The sequence below is a fragment of the Pleurodeles waltl genome, chromosome 7, assembly GCF_031143425.1.
Source record: "Pleurodeles waltl isolate 20211129_DDA chromosome 7, aPleWal1.hap1.20221129, whole genome shotgun sequence".
Lineage (NCBI taxonomy): Eukaryota > Metazoa > Chordata > Amphibia > Caudata > Salamandridae > Pleurodeles > Pleurodeles waltl.
This window is the reverse complement of record NC_090446.1, coordinates 167695873-167721759: the sequence shown is the minus strand read 5'-3', so window position 1 is coordinate 167721759 and position 25887 is coordinate 167695873. Positions and strand designations below refer to the sequence as shown.

Here is a 25887-nt window from a genome sequence, read left to right as displayed (position 1 = left end):
GGATGGTCACTGACTCTCCTGCAATCTGGCGATCATCGAAGGACAGCTCGTAGGAGAATTGTAGGATCTACTGCTGCTCCTGGACCCTGCAACTGGACTTTTCACCGTTTTGCAGGAACTTCACCTCTAGGAGGGTGGGCATTTCCACCTGCACCACCTGGGCACCTCCAAGGGTGCTGGACTCTCTCCCCTTCCTTTTCAGGTCCTCCATGTCCGGAATCCATCCCTGGGTCCACCAGCTGGGTCCACAGGTTGCGACAGCAGCTGGACAATGCAAGGCTTCGACTGACCTCAGCCAGAGTCCTTTCTCTCCTCTGCATTCGGGTCCCCTGGTGTAGGTACTCCTGTCTTCTGGGTATCCTTGTTTAGGGGCATTCTCCAACCTTCTTCTTGTCTGTTGGTTTCCTCTGGGTCCTCTGGGAAGAGTCCTAAAAAATACGAACTCCAACCACTACTCCCCTCTACCCCCAGCTCCTAGCTAACTACCACACTTACCTTGGTTAGGTTCACTATTTCACATTCCTCTTAGTATATGGCTTGGTCCCCCATAGGACCTTGTATATTTTATGCTATTTATGCTTATTTTGTGTATATATGGTTTTAGATATCTCCAAAGGGAGATATACCAATGCTAGTCTAGTAGTTAGTAATCAAATAATATTTTATCATGATTTGGAACTCCAAAGAGATCCACATGAATGATACAAAACCATATAAATACATAAGAAATTAATACACTTTCTAAAAAGAGAATAAAATTACAAGCTATCAATTAATTCCTACAAGCTTCACATATTACTAAAAGTTTCAATCAATGACAATTTTTAATCTAAGATAACATAAATTTATTATAAATTTAACCCACTACAATCACCAATTCTTAAAATCCAAGGGTCCTGGCGCAACAAAATTTAGAGACCTGTCCCTCCCTTCCTTTATCTGTAGGATTTCTCTTAAACACATAGGTCCTTCCGATCCCAGCAATATATATTTTGCTTTCTGGGCCAGGGGTCGGAAGGCGATATAATCACGGAGGGTCAATATATCAGCAAAAATGTTTGAAAAAATTAATAAATCCTGTAACAAAATCTCTCATTAGGAGGATTATAACATAAACCTAGGGCCTCTTTATATGATCTAACATTTAACCGCAAGTAAAGGGGTTTCAGCCATAATTTCCTCTGAGCGGCTAAAGCTGGGCAGACAAATAAAATATGTTTGATACAAGAATTAGTCGCGCCATCCCATTTCGAGATTAAGTCCCTAAAAGGTATTCTGTCTAGTCTGATCAGTATAAAAAAATCGCCTCACACCATGTGGAAGATTCCATGCCAGGTAAGGTTGGACCACTTTCATAGATACAGACTTAATTAATTTCTCCAGACCTTTTTTAGGGCGGCACGCATCGAGATCTGTAGTAAACCATATGGACCATGTTACTTTCTTCAAGATTTTTTTTAGACTTATGTTAGATGGTGAAGGAGTAAGGTCCTGGTCCAGCTCCAAGAGTTGAAGAGCATGGGTGTAATTTCTGAAAAACCCGTATTTTCCTTTCAGATTATAAAAAATGTCATTGTAGGAAGTTGGCTCTGTATGTGCTATTTCAAAGTAAGGAATAGCATGCACAGAGTCCAAGGGTTCCCCTTAGAGGTAAAATAGTGGTAAAAAGAGATAATACTAATGCTCTATTTTGTGGTAGTGTGGTCGAGCAGTAGGCTTATCCAAGGAGTAGTGTTAAGCATTTGTTGTACATACACATAGACAATAAACGAGGTACACACACTCAGAGACAAATCCAGCCAATAGGTTTTGTTATAGAAAAATATCTTTTCTTAGTTTATTTTAAGAACCACAGGTTCAAATTTAACATGTAATATCTTGTTTGAAAGGTATTGCAGGTAAGTACATTAGGAACTTTGAATCATTTCAATTGCATGTATACTTTTCAAGTTATTCACAAATAGCTACTTTAAAAGTGGACACTTAGTGCAATTTTCACAGTTCCTGGGGGAGGTAAGTTTTTGTTAGTTTTACCAGGTAAGTAAGACACTTACAGGGTTCAGTTCTTGGTCCAAGGTAGCCCACCGTTGGGGGTTCAGAGCAACCCCAAAGTCACCACACCAGCAGCTCAGGGCCGGTCAGGTGCAGAGTTCAAAGTGGTGCCCAAAACGCATAGGCTAGAATGGAGAGAAGGGGGTGCCCCGGTTCCGGTCTGCTTGCAGGTAAGTACCCGCGTCTTCGGAGGGCAGACCAGGGGGGTTTTGTAGGGCACCGGGGGGGACACAAGCCCACACAGAAATTTCACCCTCAGCAGCGCGGGGGCGGCCGGGTGCAGTGTAGAAACAAGCGTCGGGTTTGCAATGTTAGTCTATGAGAGATCAACGGATCTCTTCAGCGCTGCAGGCAGGCAAGGGGGGGCTTCCTCGGGGAAACCTCCACTTGGGCAAGGGAGAGGGACTCCTGGGGGTCACTTCTCCAGTGAAAGTCCGGTCCTTCAGGTCCTGGGGGCTGCGGGTGCAGGGTCTTTTCCAGGCGTCGGGACTTAGGTTTCAGAGAGTCGCGGTCAGGGGAAGCCTCGGGATTCCCTCTGCAGGCGGCGCTGTGGGGGCTCAGGGGGGACAGGTTTTGGTACTCACAGTCGTAGAGTAGTCCGGGGGTCCTCCCTGAGGTGTTGGTTCTCCACCAGCCGAGTCGGGGTCGCCGGGTGCAGTGTTGCAAGTCTCACGCTTCTTGCGGGGAGATTGCAGGGTCTTTAAAGCTGCTCCTTGAAACAAAGTTGCAGTCTTTTTGGAGCAGGTCCGCTGTCCTCGGGAGTTTCTTGTCTTTTTCGAAGCAGGGCAGTCCTCAGAGGATTCAGAGGTCGCTGGTCCCTTGGAAGGCGTCGCTGGAGCAGAGTTCTTTGGAAGGCAGGAGACAGGCCGGTGAGTTTCTGGAGCCAAGGCAGTTGTCGTCTTCTGGTCTTCCTCTGCAGGGGTTTTCAGCTAGGCAGTCCTTCTTCTAGTTTGCAGGAATCTAATTTTCTAGGGTTCAGGGTAGCCCTTAAATACTAAATTTAAGGGCGTGTTTAGGTCTGGGGGGTTAGTAGCCAATGGCTACTAGCCCTGAGGGTGGGTACACCCTCTTTGTGCCTCCTCCCAAGGGGAGGGGGTCACAATCCTAACCCTATTGGGGGAATCCTCCATCTGCAAGATGGAGGATTTCTAAAAGTTAGAGTCACCTCAGCTCAGGACACCTTAGGGGCTGTCCTGACTGGCCAGTGACTCCTCCTTGTTGCTTTCTTTGTTCCCTCCAGCCTTGCCGACAAAAGTGGGGGCCGTGGCCGGAGGGGGCGGGCAACTCCACTAAGCTGGAGTGCCCTGCTGGGCTGTGACAAAGGGGTGAGCCTTTGAGGCTCACCGCCAGGTGTCACAGCTCCTGCCTGGGGGAGGTGTTAGCATCTCCACCCAGTGCAGGCTTTGTTACTGGCCTCAGAGTGACAAAGGCACTCTCCCCATGGGGCCAGCAACATGTCTCTAGTGTGGCAGGCTGCTGGAACTAGTCAGCCTACACAGACAGTCGGTTAAGTTTCAGGGGGCACCTCTAAGGTGCCCTCTGGGGTGTATTTTGCAATAAAATGTACACTGGCATCAGTGTGCATTTATTGTGCTGAGAAGTTTGATACCAAACTTCCCAGTTTTCAGTGTAGCCATTATGGTGCTGTGGAGTTCGTGTTTGACAAACTCCCAGACCATATACTCTTATGGCTACCCTGCACTTACAATGTCTAAGGTTTTGTTTAGGCACTGTAGGGGTACCATGCTCATGCACTGGTACCCTCACCTATGGTATAGTGCACCCTGCCTTAGGGCTGTAAGGCCTGCTAGAGGGGTGACTGACCTATACTTGCATAGGCAGTGAGAGGCTGGCATGGCACCCTGAGGGGAGTGCCATGTCGACTTACTCGTTTTGTTCTCACTAGCACACACAAGCTGGCAAGCAGTGTGTCTGTGCTGAGTGAGAGGTCTCCAGGGTGGCATAAGACATGCTGCAGCCCTTAGAGACCTTCCTTGGCATCAGGGCCCTTGGTACTAGAAGTACCAGTTACAAGGGACTTATCTGGATGCCAGGGTCTGCCAATTGTGGATACAAAAGTACAGGTTAGGGAAAGAACACTGGTGCTGGGGCCTGGTTAGCAGGCCTCAGCACACTTTCAATTGTAAACATAGCATCAGCAAGGGCAAAAAGTCAGGGGGCAACCATGCCAAGGAGGCATTTCCTTACAGTCATTAAAAGCCAGGTTTCTCAGAGTAAGTTCCTTGCTATGGATAAGGCAGTGTGCCCTTCTGATCACGGCTGCAAGGCCTTGCACAAAGATATTCTTGATGCCAAATTCAAGCCTTAGCGCTGCCCTGGAGCTGAGTTATTACAGGAAGCTATGAGTCTTAGGATCCTGCCTTCAGTCTTGTCCCATTTCCCGTTTATTTATATCAATACATTCTATCGCATGTAGAAGAGTAGCTGGAATCTTAACCTGATAGGCTGACAATAAGTGCGAGAAATGGCGTTTACCATTTGCATCAAAAAAAGCCGCCAGACCTTGAGCGTGTGAGATAGCCTTACTAATGTTATTACGAATGATCTTGTTCATTTATTGTGCCAGAAAAGATTTTACCCAAGAACCAATATGTCTATCTGCTCCAACTTATGTTGACCCAAAACCCAGGAGAAATATGTTTTCTTTCTGCTTTTTTTCCCCGTGAAGCAAACATCCTGAGACTTAGATGTATTAATTCTCAAGTAGTGCTTCACCGAGAACAAATTCAGGGCAGCCAAACGTTGATTTAGGCCCTTTGGGGTGAGATCAAACACAACTGTCATCCGCATATAGTAAGCAGGCGATTGGACAACCACCCACCGTGGTACTTCTCAGGATTTTGGGGAGTTCATAAATATACAGGGAAAATAGCAGTGGGCCAATAAACAACCCTGTTTCAGGCCGTTTTTGGTTACAAATTTTGAAGACAGTCTCTGTTCTCCACCCATGAGGATTTTACACCAGGTCGTAGAATACAGGGCAATCACCAATCGCAAGAGACAAGGCGGGACCCCTATTTCCTGAATTTTCCTCCACAGGATTTTCCTGTCCAGCCTGTCAAATGCTGTGGAGTAATTGATGAATGCTGCATACAGAATTCCCCCCCTAGTCTGGACATACTTATCAATTATTGTTTGCATTATTAGAATATTATATAGGGTATTATGGGCCTTTCTGAAGCCAGCCTGTTCCAATGGAAGAATACCATTTTCCTCGACCCAATCAGTTAATTGCATTAAGATGCTTTTCGCAAAAACCTTTCCAGTTGCATCTAATAAAGCAATTTGTCGATAATTTAATGGTGCTGTTCTATCTCCCTTTTTATATAAGGGGAGTATGATACTGCCCATCCACGATTCTGGGATATTGCCTTGTGAATAGCAGGCGCTCAATACTGGATGAAGAAGTCTTGCCCAAATTGAAGGCTCCCTTTTAATTAGTCATCGGAACCTCATCGGGGCCCATAGCACCCGATGTGCGCATTGAATTTATAATCCCCTTTAATTCAGTTATAGTAGGAGCTCCTGCATTATCCATTACTCCCCCTCTGTTTAAGACTGACACCTCTCTCCCAGGATCCATGACCCCATTTTCAGCATAAAGGACCTGGATATACAGCTTCCAGTCTTCCTCTGCTGTCGGTGGGGCGAACAGAGTTTTACGGTTACTGCACCCCTCGGAGATAATAGCCCAGAACTTACTAGGGTTTCTCTTTACAGCTGCTTCCCTCAAAGCGATCCACCTGTCATCCGCTCCTTTCCTACGGGTTGCCAATTTCAGCCGCAATCTTCTTCTCTTAAGTAATGATATTTTTTTGCTCATTTTCTTGGCCTTGCACTCCAACTGTCGTCTTACTAACTTATTAATTTCTCTGTTCAGATTCACAATGGGCATCTGTTTTTTTTTATTTTTTATTCTCGTATTACGCTCAGGCTTACTACACGTAATAAGGTGTCTCATTAATTTTGGAAAATATATTAGGGCATCCTTCCCCAAAACCTCCATGTTTCCCACAATATTTTCCAACAATGGTTTTACCAATGTTATTTTAGGTATCGACCAAACCTTCTCCTATTTTTCTCATTAATTCTAAGGTTTACACCTTTTATAGACCAAGGATCTACTGCCCCTAGCTGCGTTTTTAAGGTAAGTTTTAAAATCATATGGTCACTATACGGGGAATCTATTATTTCCATATCCTCGACTCTTTGAGCAATATTATATGAGGCACAGATATAATCTGTAATGGAATTACTCTTAAGGGACTAATGAGTATTGACTGCAGGAGAGTCCGATCATAAACGCCCATTCAATATAATACTGCTACAGGACCTCAGACCTTTCAATAAAATGAGTCCTCTTTTGTCTGTCCTAATTCCAGAAGGAAATAGGATAGGAGGAATATTTAGCGCTTTGTCCCTGTCTGGATCACAAAAGATGTGTAGCGAGGAATTTGAGACTTTACATTTTGATCCCCCATTATAATTAAGTCAACAGAATTACCTAAAGCAGAGACATGATTGAACAACTGTTGAAGAATAATGTTCAATTCCTTTTCAGGGGGGATATATCCATTTACGATAATCAATGGGAATTTCCCACCTCTTTCTCCACAAATAAATATTCGTACTATTTGGAAACAATTTGTAGTCATAGGGAGGCTATCCAATTCCCAATTATATCTATTGCTTAAAAGCATAGCTATACCCCCTTTAGTGTGCCCTTTTTTTGAAGGGAGTGCTTTTTTACTTAAAACTGTGTAACCCAGGCATGAGAAGTCATTTAAACACCAGGTCTCTTGGATGCATATTAGATCGACCTTCAATGAGCAAATTACATTTAATTTTCCTAGTCCTGCAGCATTCCAGGAGACAGACGAGAAATCAGTGTTAGTAGCTTGTCTGTAGCAGCTTGCCCTTCGACTGAGACCTGTTCAGGGCCCCCGCCAACCAACTCCAGTTTTCATGATTAGGGGTAATACCCTGATATTTGGGACCTTCCAACACCTTTACTACCCTTGCACCCTGGACTAATTAAACTTGTACAATTTTGCCAGAGGAGGAGGAGGAACATTTTCTTCCTGATTCACATTGCTATTTGTGGGGTCCAGATCATGAGTAAGGTGCTGCCCTCCTAGGAGCGTTAGCTTATCCCAAACTGGGATAACATCTATACCCCTAGGCTGGAGTTGGGCACAGTTGTCCAAGAATAGATTATTTTTTTTTTAAAGAAAACCATATCTTTGCCTTACACCCCCCTATAATGTGGTCAAGAAAGACCCTCACAATAGCGTTACTCTCAATTAATTTGAGTTCCCTAATTTCCGTAAAGCACAACAGTAGAAAGGAATGATTTAAGCTTATGTTAGAGTTAAATATAGTCAAAAACTTCAAGCTATCCGGTGACTCCAGATGCCCAATAGGGGCGTTACCTCTTCTGAATTTTTCTCCCCCATTCTGAGTAGCTCCTCTAGAGCAGGTGGCCGTAGCTCTTGATGGGGCGTTGTCAGGTGAGATTACATCGATTGAATCAAATGTGACACTAGGGAGTACCAAAGAATGTGTCTGTCGGGAATTTCGCGATGAACCCATATCAGGCATTAGTTGTAAGACCGGAATCGCCTCCTCTGACTCGCTCTGGAAGGTCCCAATTGACGGGGCCAGTTCCGGCGCATCCAAACAATTCTCCTGCTCTCTTTCCTCGAACTTAACCTTCCTTGCCTTCTTTTTAGGGATTCGCTAGTTCCTTTTTTTTCCCGCCTTTTTCCTTCTTATTTTAGTTGATTCACTGGCCTTTTTCATCTCGATGTCATTTCGTTCCATCAGCTTTGTGGATGAGTGATCTTTGGGAAGGAAAATTGGGAATGGAGCTGCTTGGGGATTTAAAGCAGGTTCCTTATTCTGAACATCTTGAGTCTCTGGTGGAATATTACACACTGAACTCATGCTGGTAAAGAGGTTGTCCAGAGAATATACCTCACTCTCTTGGGCAGCCGGATTCATTAGTGTTAGAACTGCTTTATCCAGTTGTTTTTGCCAGCTTGAGTTCCTTTATTGGAGTGGATGGACATATTATCTATGTTCGTCACATCTCTAACAGATAAGGACTGCAGACAAGTACCATTTATGTTTAATCCCAATCCTTGACATATTTCCTTTGCAGTTATCTTGACCATCTCATCAGGGAGATGGCTCGCATTTTGTTTTATTAATAGAACCTTTAAAATGGAAACGAGAATATCTTGTGTATGATCAGAATTTTTTATAGATTTTTCAAGAAGTTGCAAAATAGACAAGAGAATTCTTTCAAGACACTTGAAGGATTCAGAAAGAACTATATGTTGATCTGGTGGGCAATTGGGAAAGTTTCCTGCATAGACTGAATCCGAGATTTCTGAAGGCCTTATATCCGACAGGAAGTGGTCCGAGGGAGTACTACTGAAAAGTTTTAACATAGGGGAACCAGTCTTAAATTGCGCAACTACAAGCGTTATTGGGATGGATGAAGGGACAATTCCGGAGCCGGGTCAATATCGGGGGAGAGTAAAATCCTCAATTTCGGCTTGATTGACCCTCCTCAGGAGGGGGGGGAAGCGGAAACAACTACTGAACTCACCCTATCACTAGTGCCCTCCATCATGTAATTTAAATCATTACCCAGTACGGAGCCTTGGGCGGGATCTTGAGTGGTATTATTGTTGGACCCGAGAGAATTTCCCACCTTAACCACCAGTTTCTCACAAGGATTCTTTTGAAGGAATGGAAGACTAGAATTTAAACTTTTTGCATTTAGATGCTGGACACCCTTGTTTTTTAAGGGGTTCGATTTGGTTTTTTTTCAGGCGCGACTAAGAAATGACCTGCTCCTTCTTATTCGTTTAGAAGTCATTTTAATTAATTCCAATCCGTTTACCCCTTTTCTGCTTTATTCTACTTTATTCCTGAGACCACACTCCAGGCAGACCAGTTTTTCTATCAAGAAAATTATTTAGTGATCCACCATGACCTAGGGTGATACTGGATGCAATTTATTCCTGTTACACGCTCTGGGTCTAAAAAGGCTCAGTCCACAAACAGTCCACGAACCTCAGGCGCCCATTCTGTAGTACTGCATACAGGCTGTGGCACAGCACAAAAAGGGCAAAGCAAGGTAAAGCAGGGTGAGGGAGAGCGAAGCCAGGCCAAAAGAAAAGAGGTACAGAGAAGTGAAAGGGAGTGGACCCAGTAATGAACAACAGTAACTAAATGTCAAATAATAGGCTCTCTTCAAGACCCGACACTCCCAGCACTCATGAGCTGCTAACCTGAGTACTTTGCACTGCTGGTTCCTGGATACTTCCACCTGTGCTGATCAGGCAGCTTCCCTTGTGTGCTCGAAGGGAAGGGGTGGGGATGAATTTCTCTCCTTCTTTTCCCCACCCAAGACTCCCAGGTTCCCCCTATTCCAAGGGTTGGGATAGATGGTGGGGGGAGGGGGGGCGGCAATCGTCCTGCCTGTGCTGACTCACGGCATTTTCTCCACAGCCGCTACACTACTGCTGTTCTGGTCTTTTCCAAGAGCGAGAGAAGGGAGCGACTGTCCTTCCCACTTTACTGCGCCCTGCGACGTCTTCTTTGCGGCACCAAAGCAGCCACGGCTCACGGCATCCTTCTCTCTGCCGCCGCTTACTGCTCTCTCTTTCCCCTTAAAGCTCTGTGGGAGGAACAAGGACCATACACCTCCCTGTGCCTCCGCGACGACTCTGCGGCTCCTTGCGGCACTTCACGGATGCTCCGCAGCTCCTGCAGCCCACAGCCGCTGCTGCAATGCTCTGCTCTTCCTCTGCCCCCGCCTCGCGTCCTCACGTCACAAGCACACGCGGCTGCCGAAAAAATCACCATCAGCAGTTAGTGCTCCAAAGGGAGATGGACCAATGCTAGCCAAGTGGTTAGTGCTGTAATAAAGAATCCTTTATTTTTGCAACAGTTGCTCGCCTCAGCCACCCCTAGAGAGCTTTTGTTATCTGGACACCTATCCACTATCACTAAGGGTTTCCTGGACTCCGTATAGGGTGCCATTCCATATATGTGCACCAAAAACGAAACCATCCTCCAACATCGCCTTCAAAATGTGGCAGCCCCTTTTCCTTTTATTTTTATTTTTTATTTGCCGATCTGGTTTACATTGACAGATTTTAAAAAAGCGTTCTTTGAAATGCTGTTGGGAGAGAGCAACAGGGAGGTCGCGGCGGGTAGTAACACAGAGGGCCCTATTAGGTCAACACTGAGCGCAGATGGGGTAAGCAGCGTGAGCGGTGGGGAGGAGAAACAGGCAAGAGAAGGAGGGTGTGTTTGGAAGCAACACAAGGAAGAGGAAGCAACACAGAGTCGGGATTTGATGCAACAGACAACAGATGGAGTGCAGGGATGGCAAAAGCATGCACGGAGTGCAGGACTGTAAATGAGAAACATGGGCCAGAGCAATGTGGAGCAGGCGGTGAAAAGCACACAGGGAAGAAAGCAACGAGGGGAGGCCATGAGTGAGTGCAACATGAATATTGGGAAGGAGAAGCATATGGGTGACATTGGAGAGCACGAGGAGAGAAGTCCATGAAGGAAATGGCTGAAAACTCTTGCACAAGTATGGAGTGTTTAACTCACCAGTAGCATTTGAAAACCAAGCAATGGAAGCATAGAAGCCAGCCAGTAACAGATGGTTAAGAGGCCAGTCTCCATGGGCAGGACAAACACACATTTGACAGGCTGGGACACAAATAAGAAGACAAACAAGTGACCAGAAAGCCAACCAGAGGTAAGCAGTTGGGTAAGCTCCAAGACTGGTATGTTCTTCATAAGCCCAGTGTGACACAACAGACAGTGAGCGCATCACTATGTAGTCAGCCTTGTCTAATCAGTGGCAGAGCTAAATGTTATTCATCATAAAAATGGTTCTAATCAAACTAGTTTTATTAATTGATTGATTTCAACTTAGTTGTGCACAACTGTATCAAGAGTAAAGCATTGTTCAGAAATATTGACTGAGCTATTAAAATAATCACGTTTTGCATCTGGTTAGGCTCTTACTGTGGTGTTTTGCTTTTGTGAGATGCTTATATTCAGGTTGACAACAGTGGTGTTTAGATCATTCTTTAATTCTACTGGGATTTTAATGTATGCCAAATTGTGATCAATTACCACTTGGATACAATGTTTCAAGCATGCAACCTTCATTCCTTATAAAGTTGTTCTGGTAATCCACTTAAACATTTTCAACGACACCTTTTAAAGAGGAATCAACTAAAGAACCTGATATCTTTGGTGTTTAAACCATACAGCATGTTCTGCATAAATAGAGCTATGTAGATGAGAAATGTTTTCTTTCTGACATCTGATACTGATCCCCAGACAAAGCATTTAGAGTTGTTTTGTAGGCTTGGCATACATGACAGTTTATCTGATGTTCAGTTCACCTGATTCATTTAGGAACAGAGATTTGTGAACAGATTAGACTGAGGAGCCCTGGCCCACTGTTTCAGAAATAACCTGAAAACTGTTTTGGGCACTGTCACAGGTGGAGTGCTAGTGGCATGGATGAGATTTTAAGGTGTATCGGAGTCACAATAAATGTAACCACTGTTTATGTAAAGTACTACCCATTTCCAGTTATAAATTAATGTATGTGGGTAATACATGTTTCTTTAAAACTGATACAAGTTACCCACACTTTGTTTCTTTCAACCCTCATCATAGTTTTTGAGCCAGAATCGCCAGGCACTTGAAATGAAAATCGAAGCCCCCAACAATGGTGGTGGTGCTGTAATGAGACCAGTTATGCAGTCAGCAATTGGATCACAGGTAACAAGATAACTTGGGGAATCCTTATGAATCACGTACATGGAAGCAAATTTTGTCCACTTACCAAGCCTACTACACCACTGCTTTCAGATATTTTTCCAGATTCTGTACAGTCTAGTTGGTATTCACCCCTAGCATTGCTTTTCAAATCAGTATGCCCTCTTGTATGTACTGCATTTCTTCATTTACTGTTCATCTCCACCATTTCTCTTAATAAGCGGTCACAAACTTCTGATTCCCCTGGAGACTCATTGTGGCCTCATTTCTTTTTAAGCTACCACTCTACCAAAAAAAAAATACTTTCCACTTTTTCCTGGATTCTGTTTATTCTTTTCTATTTCAAGTCCATACTACAAAAAATTCAGAGACTTATACTCGCAGGGTATAGGATATCCTAACTTTTAATTGTTAAGTCTTTATAGAGTAGGCTCTCATGATTGGACTTGTTTTGTCCTTTTCCTCCATGCCTGAATTTTCTTAAGCATATAGAAAAAACTGATGCCAAATTCAGCTGTTTTAGTTATAGTCCGTAATAGCCAAAAGTGCCACATCTGTGTCATAAGCCTCAATGTCGGCATTAGCTGTGTAAACTTCCATTATGTTAACCTTGGTTTTAATGCAATGTCTGTATATTTGTTGACCAATTCAAAATCACTTACAAGTGGACCTGGAGATCTCTATTGCCATATAAAACTAGACATTGTTTGGTATAAGGGATCCAAGGGACAAATTGGAAATCCACACTTCAGCTTTCTTAGAGACTAGGCTAGAAAGGAATTATAGAAAGAGGACAATTGATTTCACTGTCCCTTAATAAGGGTAATAATACCATTGCACCCAGAGTCCAGCCCTACTCGGATGCACTTTGCCTTTAATTATTCATCATTGTGCTGTAGACCGCTTAAACCCAATGTGGATTATGAAATTGCTGTGTTTTCTTGTGTGAGAAGCATCTTCATGTGGTTTCTTCCTCTTTTGTTTAATCGTTTACTGGGTGATTTTGAACCTGTGATGTCCATTTTTATGATGCTTTTTTTTTTTTTAATCAAAGTTAGTGTGTAGAATCTAGTACTTATCAAGACTATCCTGACATTGTCTTAATTGGTGACTGAGGCAATAACATGAATCCAGTGGAAATTCTATGCTAAGAGAATCTGAATTTCATTAAAGACACAGAGGCTAGCATTATGTATTAATCCCTTTAATTCTCCACCACAGCAGCACTTGAAAGTATGTAACATCATAAAAAAACAATCTATATCAGAATACTGGCAACCTAACCAGTCCATGCATAGAACAGTCTTCCTCTTGAATGCGCGACTTACTGAATTAAACGTGATTTTCTTCCTTAAGATGGGTGAGGAGGATGTAGAAGCCACCACGACCATTATATTAGACTGAATTTGTGCATTATCTGAAATGAAGAATAGTGTTTAATATTATGCACCAAGAACTGAAAAAAAGACACTAGACAAAAATGATCATATTTCTTAAATGTGCCTCAAATAACTGTAACAAATCATTTTCCTGAAACACATTTCTCTATTACTTGTTTTTTTTTCTTTTAATTAAGCTAACTACTGGGGAAGATGAGGGAGGGATAATGTTAGCCTTCTCATCTTTAATGAAATTCAGATTCTCTTAGCATAGAATTGTGAGAATCATGGTTCCATTACAAGACTGGAGGCGAGGCTACCATTATATATGTTGGTAGTCCTTTAGTACCACATCAGACGTGTTCAGTAGGTTTACAGTAATGTTTAGCAAACGTAGAAGCATTTAACCAATCAGCTACCTTCATAATATCTTCCGATCTACCTCATTTCCAGAGGGCTTGAAGTCATAGTAAATCTCAAGGAAAGTGCCCCAACTTATTTTGTGGAACGCCTGCTTTGTGCAAAGTACACTACACCCACCTGGCAGTCATTGGCGTTGTCACTGCTTGAAAGGGTTTCACAAAAGAAATCAAAAGCTGTTAAACATCAGCAGGTTAAAATGTGTTCATAGGGGAATCATAGTCTCTCATGCAATCAATTGCACAGTTTCCTGCATGAATTATATCTAGGCTAAAAGATGGTATCAGACGTAGTTTTAGTCTGTTTAGTAATTTCAAAGGTAACTCTGAAGAGGTTGTTAAATACCTCTAATGCTTTAACATCAGATACTCTGGGACAAGAGATCAAAGTAGTGAAGCAATTTCATAGTAAGTCTTTTTGTTTCTAAATACCTGTTACCGGGCTAAGCAAAGAACAAATTGAGAATCAAATTAAAATCCCATAGAGTCTGATAACTAGTTCTACGGGTCTTCTCATCCTAATGCTTTAAGTCCTCTACATACTAACACTTTTTTCCAACACTCCTGCCATTAATCAAAACATGACTCACAGGTATTGCATATCTGTAGCAGTTGATAGTCCTATAACTGAAACCCTTGTCGAACTGTTCTACTAGACAATTAACAATCTCAACAGGGGCGTCCATGGGATCCAAATTCCCTTCCTAGCACCAACATACCCAGAATCCCCAAATTCTTTTATACCTGTACCGGGTACCCGGGCCCAAGATTCCTCAAGGAGTTCTTCAGGTCTGGCCGAAAGGCCTGAGATCTCTGAAGATCGAGTGACACTTTCCATGCAAGAAGGCTCAAAGTCTGTGTCTAGACCAGAGGATGTTCCTCTCCATTTACGTCCTTCAGAAGCGCTACCGAAGCAGGAAGAAAGAACAATGTCCCAAGCTAGTTTCATGGCCATCAGGAACCTTGCCTGTGAAGTCCAAAATGGAGTTACTAGAATAAGGGAGCATTTCTCTTTCTTCAGTTTTAGAAGGACCCTCTGTATCATTTCAAAAGTTGGATACGTGTATGTATTCGCCCCTCTCCAGCTGTGAAGAAAAGCATTCACTGCTAGAGCTCCCGGATCTGGCATCCAACTGTAATACTTTTCTGGTTGAAACATAAATGTGCTGGCAAATATTTTTCCAGTGGACCCCAGGCTCGGATTAGTCTCCTGAAGTACTCCACATCAATTTCCAATCGCTCTAGTCTCTCAAATCTTGAATTCCAGTCCACAGAAACATTTGCCTTCCCAGGCAGATATTCTGCCCTCAAACTGATTGTGTGCTCTAAACAATAAAGCCAAAGCTTCTTTGCTAAGTCGGCCAGATCCTTTAATCTTGTACCTCCCAAACGATTTATACATGCTGCTGCAGAAGCGATGTCCCTTTTCAAGAGAACTACCATGTCCTGTACGCAATGCTTGAAACTCATGAGGGCATAGAGACCTACTGTCAATTCTAAAAAGTTTATATGTTGCGACTTCTCTGAACTGACCACAATCCACCAGTTTACTGTACACCCAAGCGTGCACTCCACCTTGTTAAACTCGCATCTGACTCCAGAATGCAGTCTGGGAAACAAACTAAGATTGCTCCCCCATTCCAAACATCCAGGTTCTCCAGCCACCAAGACAGTTCTATCCTTGCTTCATGATCTAATGATACCCTGTCTCGATACCATAAACCTCCTTGAAGACCCCTCGCTTTTATCCTCTGCAGAGCACGATAGTGTAAAGAGCCTGGAAATATTGCCTGACTAGAGGAAGCCAACAGACCTAACAGTCTCTCTAGTCCCTCAGTGTAAAAGAGTCTTGTTTGAGGACATGTCTTATTTCCTTCTGGATCTTGGTTATCTTCTTTCAAGGAAAGAGTAGAACCATACTCATCGTATCTAATGTGAAGCCCAAAAATTCTAGTGAGTGAGAGGGGCAAAGAATCGAGTTTTCTTTGTTTATAATGAAACCCAAATTCTCAAAGAGGGACATGACCATGTACAAGTCTTTCAGTATTTGTGGCTGGCATTGGGACATGATTAGAATGTCGTCTAGGTTAACAATCATTCTGACTCCCCTTTACCTGAGGTAGGAATCTACTGCTCTCATTAGCTTAGTGAAACACTAAGGTGCTGAGGAAAGGCCAACGTGGAGTGAACAGAATTAAGGTTGATGTTCCTTGGCCATGGGAATAGTGGAGTAAGCACCTTTTTGAGGTCCAACTTTGCTAACCAATTGTTTTTCAACAAGAAGTCTCTTAACAGATTGATCCCTTCCATCTTGATGTGCCTGTACACCTAGAACCGGTTTAAGTTTCTTAGGTTTATTACTGGTCTCCAGCCTTGCTATTTTCTCCACAAGGAAAAGGGTACTTACGAAAACATTTTTTTCTTTCTTTAATTCTGTAATTACCCCTTTTGCTAACATGAGTTCACTTCTTCCCTAGAGTTTCTTGTTAATATGTTCTCAGGGTTAATTCTCTTGGAGTGGCAGACTGAAAGGATATTTCTAAGAAATCTAATCTGAAACCCTGAACCATTTGTAGGACCCAAGGATCTTGAATGACAGACTCCCAAAAATGGGAAAAAGGTTTGAGTCGGCCCTCTACTCTTCCCTGGAAAGAAGAAGAAAGAGAGATTGTTGTACTCACCCTCCAGACTGGAGGAATCTTGACCACGAGATCTGCTTCCTCTAGAACGTTGCAGTTGCCCTCTGTGGGGGATAGAAGTTGGGAGCTGCTCTGCCTTGGTAGCCTCTACCATAGCCCCCTCTTTGTCGCATGTTATAGTATTAGGACATTTGGAATCACCTGGGCCAGTACAGTGCCCTGCTACCGGCCTGCCCCAAAAACACCTGGGCTGAAATCTTTACACACATTAATTTGGGCCTTATTGAGAGCAGTGAAGGTAGTGACATATTTGCTTAATGTCTATCATATTCTCTCCAAAGTGTAGCCCTTGGGGTTCTCTAAAGGCTCTTTCTCTGCTGAAACTCCCAGCTTGGGACTAATTTGTTACAGGACTGCTTTGTCTCTCTGCATTCAAGCTGGCATTCCTTAGGAGAACTATTGCATGCTTGCACCAGCCCCGAAGATCTAAATCGACAAGAAGTTCTTTAATATAAGCTTCCGATTTGCCTACTATCTTAGCAAGGGATTCAACAGCATCTAATAAGCGATCCTGACAAAGCCTTAGGGATCTCTCTAGTCCCTTTCAAGGATCTCTGCCCATCTTGAAAAGAAAAGTGATCAGTTCAGGATCAAGATTTGGTGTAAGATAGACTTTGTCATGGATGATCGATCTTGAGCATTCTGCTTTGCGTACTACTTTTTCTAAGGGATTGCTTATCCATCTCTTAATAAAGTTACTTACATGCTTAAGTGGCCACCACTTGGCCCTCCTGGGGTGCTTAATATTATGGGGAGAGAACTCGCATCTCCCAGAAGTTTCTTAATAACATCTTTAGAACACGAGGGGGTTGAATCATGAATGAAGACGTCATCCCTTTCGATATCCCCTTGATCAAGATCAAACACGTATTCATCATAAATATTTCCCTCATCAACTTGGTCATTAAACTCAACATCTTGAGTCTCTAATAGAAGCGTGCTGATAATGTCACCCAAATCACTTGTGCCACTTCGGACACCTCTCATCCATGCTGCATAGGGTACCACTCTTTTTTGGAGGTGCTTAGACCTCTCATCCTTTTTGGTGTGCTTAGACCCTATTTCTAAGTGCTTGGATTATGCCCTCCTTTTAGCCGTCTTGTTTGCTGTATCAGGCTCTGTCGCAGAGATGGAACCATTCTCATTCTCTGATTCAATATTGGATTTCTTCCTAATCCTCATTTGGTTAATTGTTCATGTACACAGTTAAGCATTTCATGTTGTATTAATATTCTGATAGTTCTTCATTGAGCCTACCTTCAGGAACATCAAGGCAATCTACACTCTGTTGAAACGCATGGTGTGCAAAGTATATGTGAAAGCACCAATACATATCCCAAGCACCAAATTAGAGAATAAATAATACATCCTGTAACTAAGTAAAATGTATCAATATTAAACTGAATTTTAAGAAAAATGTCCCTAAAATGCAGTGAATATAGTATAATCGGGTCAATTCAGGATAGATGAGGCTTGGATGTGCTGGTAAGCAGCTGAGACACTGTCAAAATGCCTGTGACACCTCATGTGGTCTCAGCAGCAACATAGTGATAATTATAGGCAAGGCTCTACATCCCAAAGTTACATGGTGGCAGTCTCGTGATGAGACGTTGATGAAGAATGTCTCCTCTAAGGGAGAAATGCTCGAGCATGTGGTGCCGCGGTATGCCCAGCTGAACAGGGATTGTGTGCCTTGGCCTGCCAGCAAGAGCACAATACCACGGCGCACGCATCAAGGAAGCAGCATTAGGTGGAAAAATAAAATAAAATGCAGGCACGGTGTTTGGGGCCCTCACAACGGCGTAGTTGAAAGCGGTAAATAAATACAAAAAGAAATCAAAGCGTTTCCATAAATTGGAAGCGGATGCTGAAAAACAAACATGTCACAAACCAAGTATTCAGAACTGCGCTCAACTTAGTAGTAGCATACTATTAAAGCACCACATACCAATAAACTAAACGATAATAACAAAGCTAAATAATATGATAACAGGAACACAATATAGAACTACATTATTTAACAAGGCGAGTAAACTGCTACTTATGTTGTCAGGAGCAGCATTCAAAAGATGAAGATTGTTCTGTGCATGGACTGGTTATGTGTTGCCAGTATTCTGTTCTAGATTGTTTATGATGTAACATACTTTCAAGTGCTGCTGTGGAGTAGCATGAAGGAATTCATGCATAATGGTAGCCTCCTGTTTTGTAATGAAATCTTCTCTATCTCCAGACGAAGTGTGGTAAGACACGGACAACTTGAAGTTAAGTTGCCTAGTGAATTATGTTCCAGATATTTAAGCACATGTCCTCGCCAGAAGAAGAAAGGCAACAACTGTAATGAAGTTCTGGATCCAGAGTCTGAGCCCAGTTTCTGAGAAGTGCCTTCTTTTGATGTCATGGTAAACATTCTGGCTGAAGGAATGTAGAGCTGCTTTTGTCGCATAGGCTATAATTATCCTAATGAGACTACTGGATTTGGGTGAGATACTTACTTGCACTGTAGGGGACTGATAGAGTCTGAACCCACTACAGGTGACAGCTGTCAGCCTAATCCGGGTTTTGTTCCGGCTAACTAGCAGTGCCTAATTTCCACCTTAGAGCAGGGATGATTGGGCACCCTAGCGCATGACACAATTGACTCCTCAGGGAAATCGTGGTCACTCAGATATCAACCGTTTCTCTGTTACATTAGTCTCACATATGTAGGGACAATCAGAAGCATAGTGTAGTTCATTAAGGTTTTATTTAGGTAACTGCATCTTAGACAAAGCATGGATTGCAATAACTAGGATGATGAAGCATGACGGGATTAAAATTGTGACGAGGCGAGTGAAACATAAAAATAAATCTATCATATTGTCACTAAGATCGTTAAAAATAGCTCCTACCTAGGCTGTTAGAGTACAATATGTTAAGCTCCAATTCTGTCCTTCACGTTCCCCTGGGAAGACATCATCCCTCATACCTGGGCAAAAGGCCTGTGTTAGACCTGACAGCCTTAGGGTGGTCACCCCTAACTTTTTGCCTGCCTCCCTCCACTTTTTGGACACTGTTTTTGCTGGTTTTTAGACTCTGCGCACTTTACCACTGCTAACCAGTGCTAAAGTGCATATGCACTCTCCCTTTAAACATGGTAACATTGGATCATACCCAATTGGCCTATTACATTTACTTATAAGTCCCTAGTAATGTGCACTGTATGTGCCCAGGGAGTGTAGATTAAATGCTACTAGTGGGCCTGCAGCACTGGTTGTGCCACACACTTAAGTAGCCCCTTAACCTTGTCTCAGGCCTGCCATTGCAAGGCCTGTGTGTGCAGTTTCACTGCCACTTCGACTTGGCATTTAAAAGTACTTGCCAAGCCTAAAACTCCCCGTTGTCTACATTTGTCACCCCTAAGGTGTGCCCTAGGTAACCCCTAGAGCAGGGTGCTGTGTGGGTAAAAGGCAAGACATGTATCTGTGTAGTTTACATTTCCTGGTAGTGTAAAACTCCTAAATTCGTTTTTACACTACTGTGAGGCCTGCTCCCTTCATAGGCTAACATTGGGGCTGCCCTCATACATTATTGAAGTGGTAGCTGCTGATCTGGAAGGGGAGTAGGAAGGTCATATTTAGTATGGCCAGAATGGTATTACAAAATCCTGCTGACTGGTGAAGTTTGGTTTAATATTACTATTGTAGAAATGCCACTTTTAGAAAGTGAGCATTTCTCTGCACTTAAATCTTTCTGTGCCTTACAATCCACGTCTGGCTGGGTTTAGTTGACAGCTCCTTGTTCATTCACTCAGACACACTCCAAACACAGGGTACTCAGCCTCACTTGCATACATCTGCATTTTGAATAGGTCTTCCTGGGCTGGGAGGGTGGAGGGCCTGCTCTCACACAAAGGACTGCCACACCCCCTACTGGGACCCTGGTAGACAGGATTGAACTGAAAGGGGACCTGGGGCACTTCTAAGCCACTCTTTGAAGTCCCCCCCCACTTCAAAGGCACATTTGGGTATAAAACAGGGCCTCTGCCCTACCACCTCAGACACTTCCTGGAGAAGAAACTTGTAACAAGAACCTGCATCCTGCCAAGAAGAACTGCCTAGCTGCCCAAAGGACTCACCTGACTGCTTTCTGTGAAGGACTGCTGCCTTGCTGCTCCCTGGCTGTGTTGAAGAAGTGCTCTCCAAGGGCTTGGATAGAGCTTGCCTCCTGTTCCCTGAAGTCTCAGGACCAAAAAGACTTCTCTCTTGCAACTGGACTCCTTGTGCGGTGAAAATTTGATGCACAGCTTACTAAAAATGACGCACAGCCTGACCTGCAGTGAAAAATTCACCACACGCCGAACCGGGAAACCGCTCGACTTCGCAAGGAAAAGATCGACGCAGCGCCTACGGTGCAACCGGAACTTCGACGCACGGCCCACCAGATCGATGCACAGCCAACCTGGGACGACACCGCCTGACTTCCAGAGGGAAAATCGACCCATCGCCTGCCGTGAGGGAGAAATTTCCCTGCAACGTCCACCGGAACGACGCAGAGTTGTCACAAGCCCAGGTATTCCACGCACAGACCCCAGGGCGTCTGAAAACCCCGCAACTCGAAGAGGATCCACGACTGAGCGCCGGAAATAGACACCCAGCCGTCCCTGCATGGAAACGAAACAACGCATCGACCGTGTGCGGCCCGAGAAATCGACGCACATCCCTTTGTTTCCCCGCTTCTCCTCCTCTGTGGCCCTTTGCAGAGATTTTTCACGCGAACCAGGTACTTTGTGTTTGAAAGAGACTTTGTTTGCTTTTAAAAGACTTAAGACACTTTATATCACTTTACAGTGATATCCTTACATTTTCTTATTGCATCTTTGATCGTTTTGACCTGCAAATATCCAGATAAATATTATATTTTTTTCGAAACACTGTGTGGTGTATTTTTGTGGTGCTATATTGTGTTATTGTATGATTTATTGCACAAATACTTTACACATTGCCTTCTAAGGTAAGCCTGACTGCTCAGTGCCAAGCTACCAGAGGATGGGCACAGGATCATTTGGATTGTGTGTGACTTACCCTGACTAGAGTGAGGGTCCTTGCTTGGACAGGGGTGTAACCTGACTGCCAACCAAAGACACCATTTCTAACAGCCTGTAGTCTACATAAGCAGCTGCTGTGAAGCATACAGTCATGGTCATCTGGCTGGAATCTCTCTAACGTACATGGGTCAAAGTAGTGTTTTTATAACAATATATATTCCAAGAAAGGATCCCCACGTAAGTGTGTGTATGTTTCTGTGAACATTAAATACAAAACGTACCACTTATGCTGGCAACCTATCTTACTGCAGCCTTGGGAAAAGCACAGAGTGAAAGAAATGTCTTGTTTAAGAACGCAGTGCTGGCCTAGGCAAAGGACAGCTAGATAGAGAAAATAAAACAAGACCGCAAATGTGGCTGTTAAAATAATAAAATGAAGCTGAATGAAATGTATCTAGGTTAAAGTGCACAGCGGCAGGCCTAGTATGCTAAAATAACATATATGAAGCTATAACTAAATGGCTATACAACACTTTGATGGTTGAATGTCGATGTGCAATCAGTAGCCCCAGTCACATTTCTAAGCAATCCTATTGAAACCCATAATGAAGCCATTTGTTTTTTTTTTTTACTTCAGCCTCTGCTGCAGACCAAGCTCAAACAGTCCTAGAATTTTATACAGCTTCGAACCACTCACACCTCTGCAATGGTGGCAGAACATGTGAGACACTTTCAGTAGGCATGGCAAGAAATTATCACATTATTTGGATGTTCTTCTCAAACCAGCTTGGGCAATACTCTGCCAGAAGTCATTTATCCTCAGCAAAGGAAGACTTCCATCAAACACGAGAAGAGCTGAAGTTGAAAGTTAATGCACTTCAAGAAACAGATGAGATAGTTATACCACTGAAACCAGTGCTTCTGAGCCAGTAAATTATATTTTGTAGGTGAGCTGTGTATTGAAGTTGTAGCCTCATGGCTCACTTGAAAACTACAAAATAAAAAAATTGAAGTAATTCCTATTTCAATTTGACCTTGCAACTTGCTCAAAGGGCATTTTTTATTGCCCATGGGCGTACATGCTTCTATTAATTATTTTCAATGGCTAAATGAATGTGTTCAATACAAACTGAAGAGATAACTATTGATAAATCGGGCGACAAACGTCATAAAATGTGCCACACAGATTTACGAAGTATTCATTATTGTTATAAGAGCTCCTAAGGTGAACCTGTTACTTACTAGGATCACAGCATATTAAAGGAAGTCCCCAGCCTGTGTTTTTTATTTGAGCAATTTCTCAAAAATGGGGACCACTGAACCTGGAAAGATACACATTGAAATACCAAACAAATGAGTACTAGAAATGTATTGCCATTAATTTAAATCTTTAATTGTCAATATAAACAGTAATTTGTTATACCTTATGATGAGGATGTTGAGTGTCTGTAGAAAATTCCCTTGATATGTAGTTCTATGAAAAGATTATTAGGCTTGTTTGGACAGGAGTTCCTGTATTTTTGCCCTAACCCCCTTCATTCAAAAAGTAATTCACAATATAAAGTATGGATGCTGTGTGATATAGTGGCTTCATTTTTGAGAAATCAAACATGGTTCTCTTATATTTTGAATGGCTAGAAGATGCTTTATTTAGTTAGACCAGCATTTAGGGTCAGAAAGGACGATTCCCCTCAGTAACCAAGCTCTTAAAATTAGCCTTGTTATCAATAAATCTATTAATTGGATAAGGAATGTCTGCCAATCTTATTCTGTGGTGAAATCTGATATTGTGAAGGCAAACCATCACACCAGTCAACAGGGTTAACTGATTGTATCAAGCTGCTCCTGAAGGAGGAGGAGCTGCTGGATGGGCTAGTGAGCCTGGTCCTAGGCACAACCACTCCAGGAGGTAGTGTAATTCAGTTGAAGAACAGCCCTGATGGTTCTTTTGCCTATCAATCCTCCTCTCAGGAGAGTAACTGAGAGTGGAGTCTTGATGCGGGATTTCGATCTCAAGGATGTTGATTGACAACATTTGGGAGCATTGTGGAGACACCATTTTTGTTGTTTTCATTCCCCCATTGTTGATGCTAGTGTTACCTATGGTGTCAATGAGTCCAGAACCCAACTTATTTTTTTATATTGTCCAGAGAGACAACCAGGTTTCAGATGTGCTAGATCACAGGGTGCTAATCGAACTGGCTCTCTATCATATATCCCTCAACAAATAAAGATCCTATCTTGGAATCTGGCCAGACTCCATTCAAAACCTTTAGATCCTGAGTGGTGCGACTATATAGACAATTATGAATTATGCATTTTCCAAAAGACTTAATCACCCTTGTATTTCATTCTGTTTTTATGAACTTTAGTAAAAATGCTGTGCCCAAAGGAAAGGATTGGCCTATAGTAGGTTTGATAATTTGGGTCAAGGTTTGTTTGTCTGGATCATTTGAACTAGATGACATTGATTCTAATGATATGTTGGATATCAATATTACAACTTTGGCTAACCATTTATATAATGTCTATGTTTACTGTTGTTCCAAAAAGAATCCGAAATAATGAACCAGTTAATAGCCAACATTGAGAATTTAAACTAGAGCGCCCGCTGGTCATAGCAGGAGACTTTAACATTACTTGAGCCAATAGATAATCATTAAATTCGGTCTTTAAAGAGGAAGATGAAGCCTGGTCTATACAAGAAAATTCTCTATCATCTATAAAACATTGGTCGCATTTGGCAATTGTGATGGGCAGACGCTGCCTTGGTCGGACCCGTCATACCCCGGGGGCACCGGCACTGTGGGGATTCCCGACCCGGATATCCTCCGGGCGGGAACCAATCAGCTTGCACTTCCGGGTGATAGCAGGCAGCAGCAGCGGCTTTGCTCCGTTACCAGAATACAAAGAGACGACGGAGGTGAATTTGAGGGAGAGGAAGGAGGAAATGACCGAGAAGACCCCGGCAGTGCGGCGGACATAGAAGGCGGAGAAAGGTTCGAAGGAGGGAGCGGAAGGAATGGCAGAAGCAGTTTCGGCAGTGACTTGTCAGAGGCAAGCGAGGGTGACACCGGGAACACCACCAGCACCGCGAGACGCCACAGAGGGCCAGGAGGCAGTACACCCGAATTCCCGCCACGCTCTATGGAGAACGTGGCCTCCGCAGGTGCGTGGGCAAGTCTTACCAGTAGGAGGGAGGTGGAGGGGGGAAGAAAGGAAAAGGAAGAAGGGGAGTAAAATAAAGGGGATGGGCACCAGTTGGGGAGTTTGAATACTCGTGTTTTGCTGGCTGTCCATTTTTTTTTGTTATGTTTGTTCCCTGGTAGTGGTATTATTAGGTTTCTTTTGTTGTTTATTTACCTTGTGGCATATAAGACCCCAAGAGAAGGAAGGTTATAGACAGTCCAGAACTGCACAGGGAATGCGGGACACCCCTGATTCGCAAGAGGATAACTAAGATCAGTAAAAGACTTACCCTACAGCCAGTAAAAGGGAAGAAAGAGAAAACAACAAGGGAGGCTCAGGCAAAGAGAAGGAATTAGATGCAGAAATTAGCCAGAAAGGAAAATACAGAGAAATTCGAAAACAAACAGGGGAAACAGGAGAGAGAGAGACATACAGGATTCGAGAACAAACCGAGGGGAACCAGAAGAGAGAGAAAGAAAGGAAACAATAAGAATAATAAGACTAAAACAACACTTACCAGGACACTTACCGTTCTCTGTCTCCGTTCTCTCCCCACATGTGCCTCCTGTGACCCCACCTGTAAAGAGAAGACAGCGAGAGGTGAACCAGAGGTGTAGCGGCCGAACACCATAAACAAGCAAAGAATAACCCTTAAAATAAAGACTGCGTTTTTACTATCTGACCACGGGCTTAGTGTCCTCATTGCGCCACCCTATTACAGCAATCTAATTAAATGCCTTTACTTTGTCCTCCGGTATGGCGGTCTGGTAACGGTTGTGTCATCTTCCATAGTTGCAGTAAACTCATTTTTAACAGGCCACAACACTCTAGTCACATAGACAAGATACTGTTGGGAGTTGTAGAAAGATTTGGTCAATATGCTTTTATCTGATTGCCACAACAGCAATCATAATGTCTTGCGCTTAAGATTGAAGGTCAGTTTACTTTCTTATTCACCTACTGCCTGTGGCCCTTTCTATAGGAGACTTTATCTAAAATAAGTGGATGTTAAATGAGGATCTATATCTCAATCAAAGGAGACAGTGGCAGCGGTGTATTGGGTGGTGACCGAGGGATTATCAAGCTTACAACTGGGAATATGCAATCTTGTGAGCAATTACCTACTTTTCAAAATCCATGAAGATAATTTCTCTGCTGCATGGCACTTTTGTAAGGAAATTAAGTGGAGTGCCCTTTGTCCCACTAGTTCTCATTGGCATAGAAAACCGTGTAGACAAGCCAATAGGGAATTGATAAAGGCTGTCTGGAGCAAA

The 25887-nt window shown here is 43.2% G+C and overlaps 1 protein-coding gene across 8 annotated transcripts in view; it reads left to right on the top strand.

Annotated features, from left to right (window-relative positions):
- NCOA3 (nuclear receptor coactivator 3) overlaps window positions 1–25887 on the top strand; it is a 558025-nt gene that overhangs the window by 474412 nt on the left and 57726 nt on the right. For all 8 annotated transcript variants that reach the window (XM_069243454.1, XM_069243453.1, XM_069243457.1 and 5 more), the window contains one exon: window positions 11803–11907. In XM_069243454.1, coding sequence (XP_069099555.1) covers window positions 11803–11907 — 105 coding nt within the window. The remainder of the gene's footprint in view (window positions 1–11802; window positions 11908–25887) is intronic.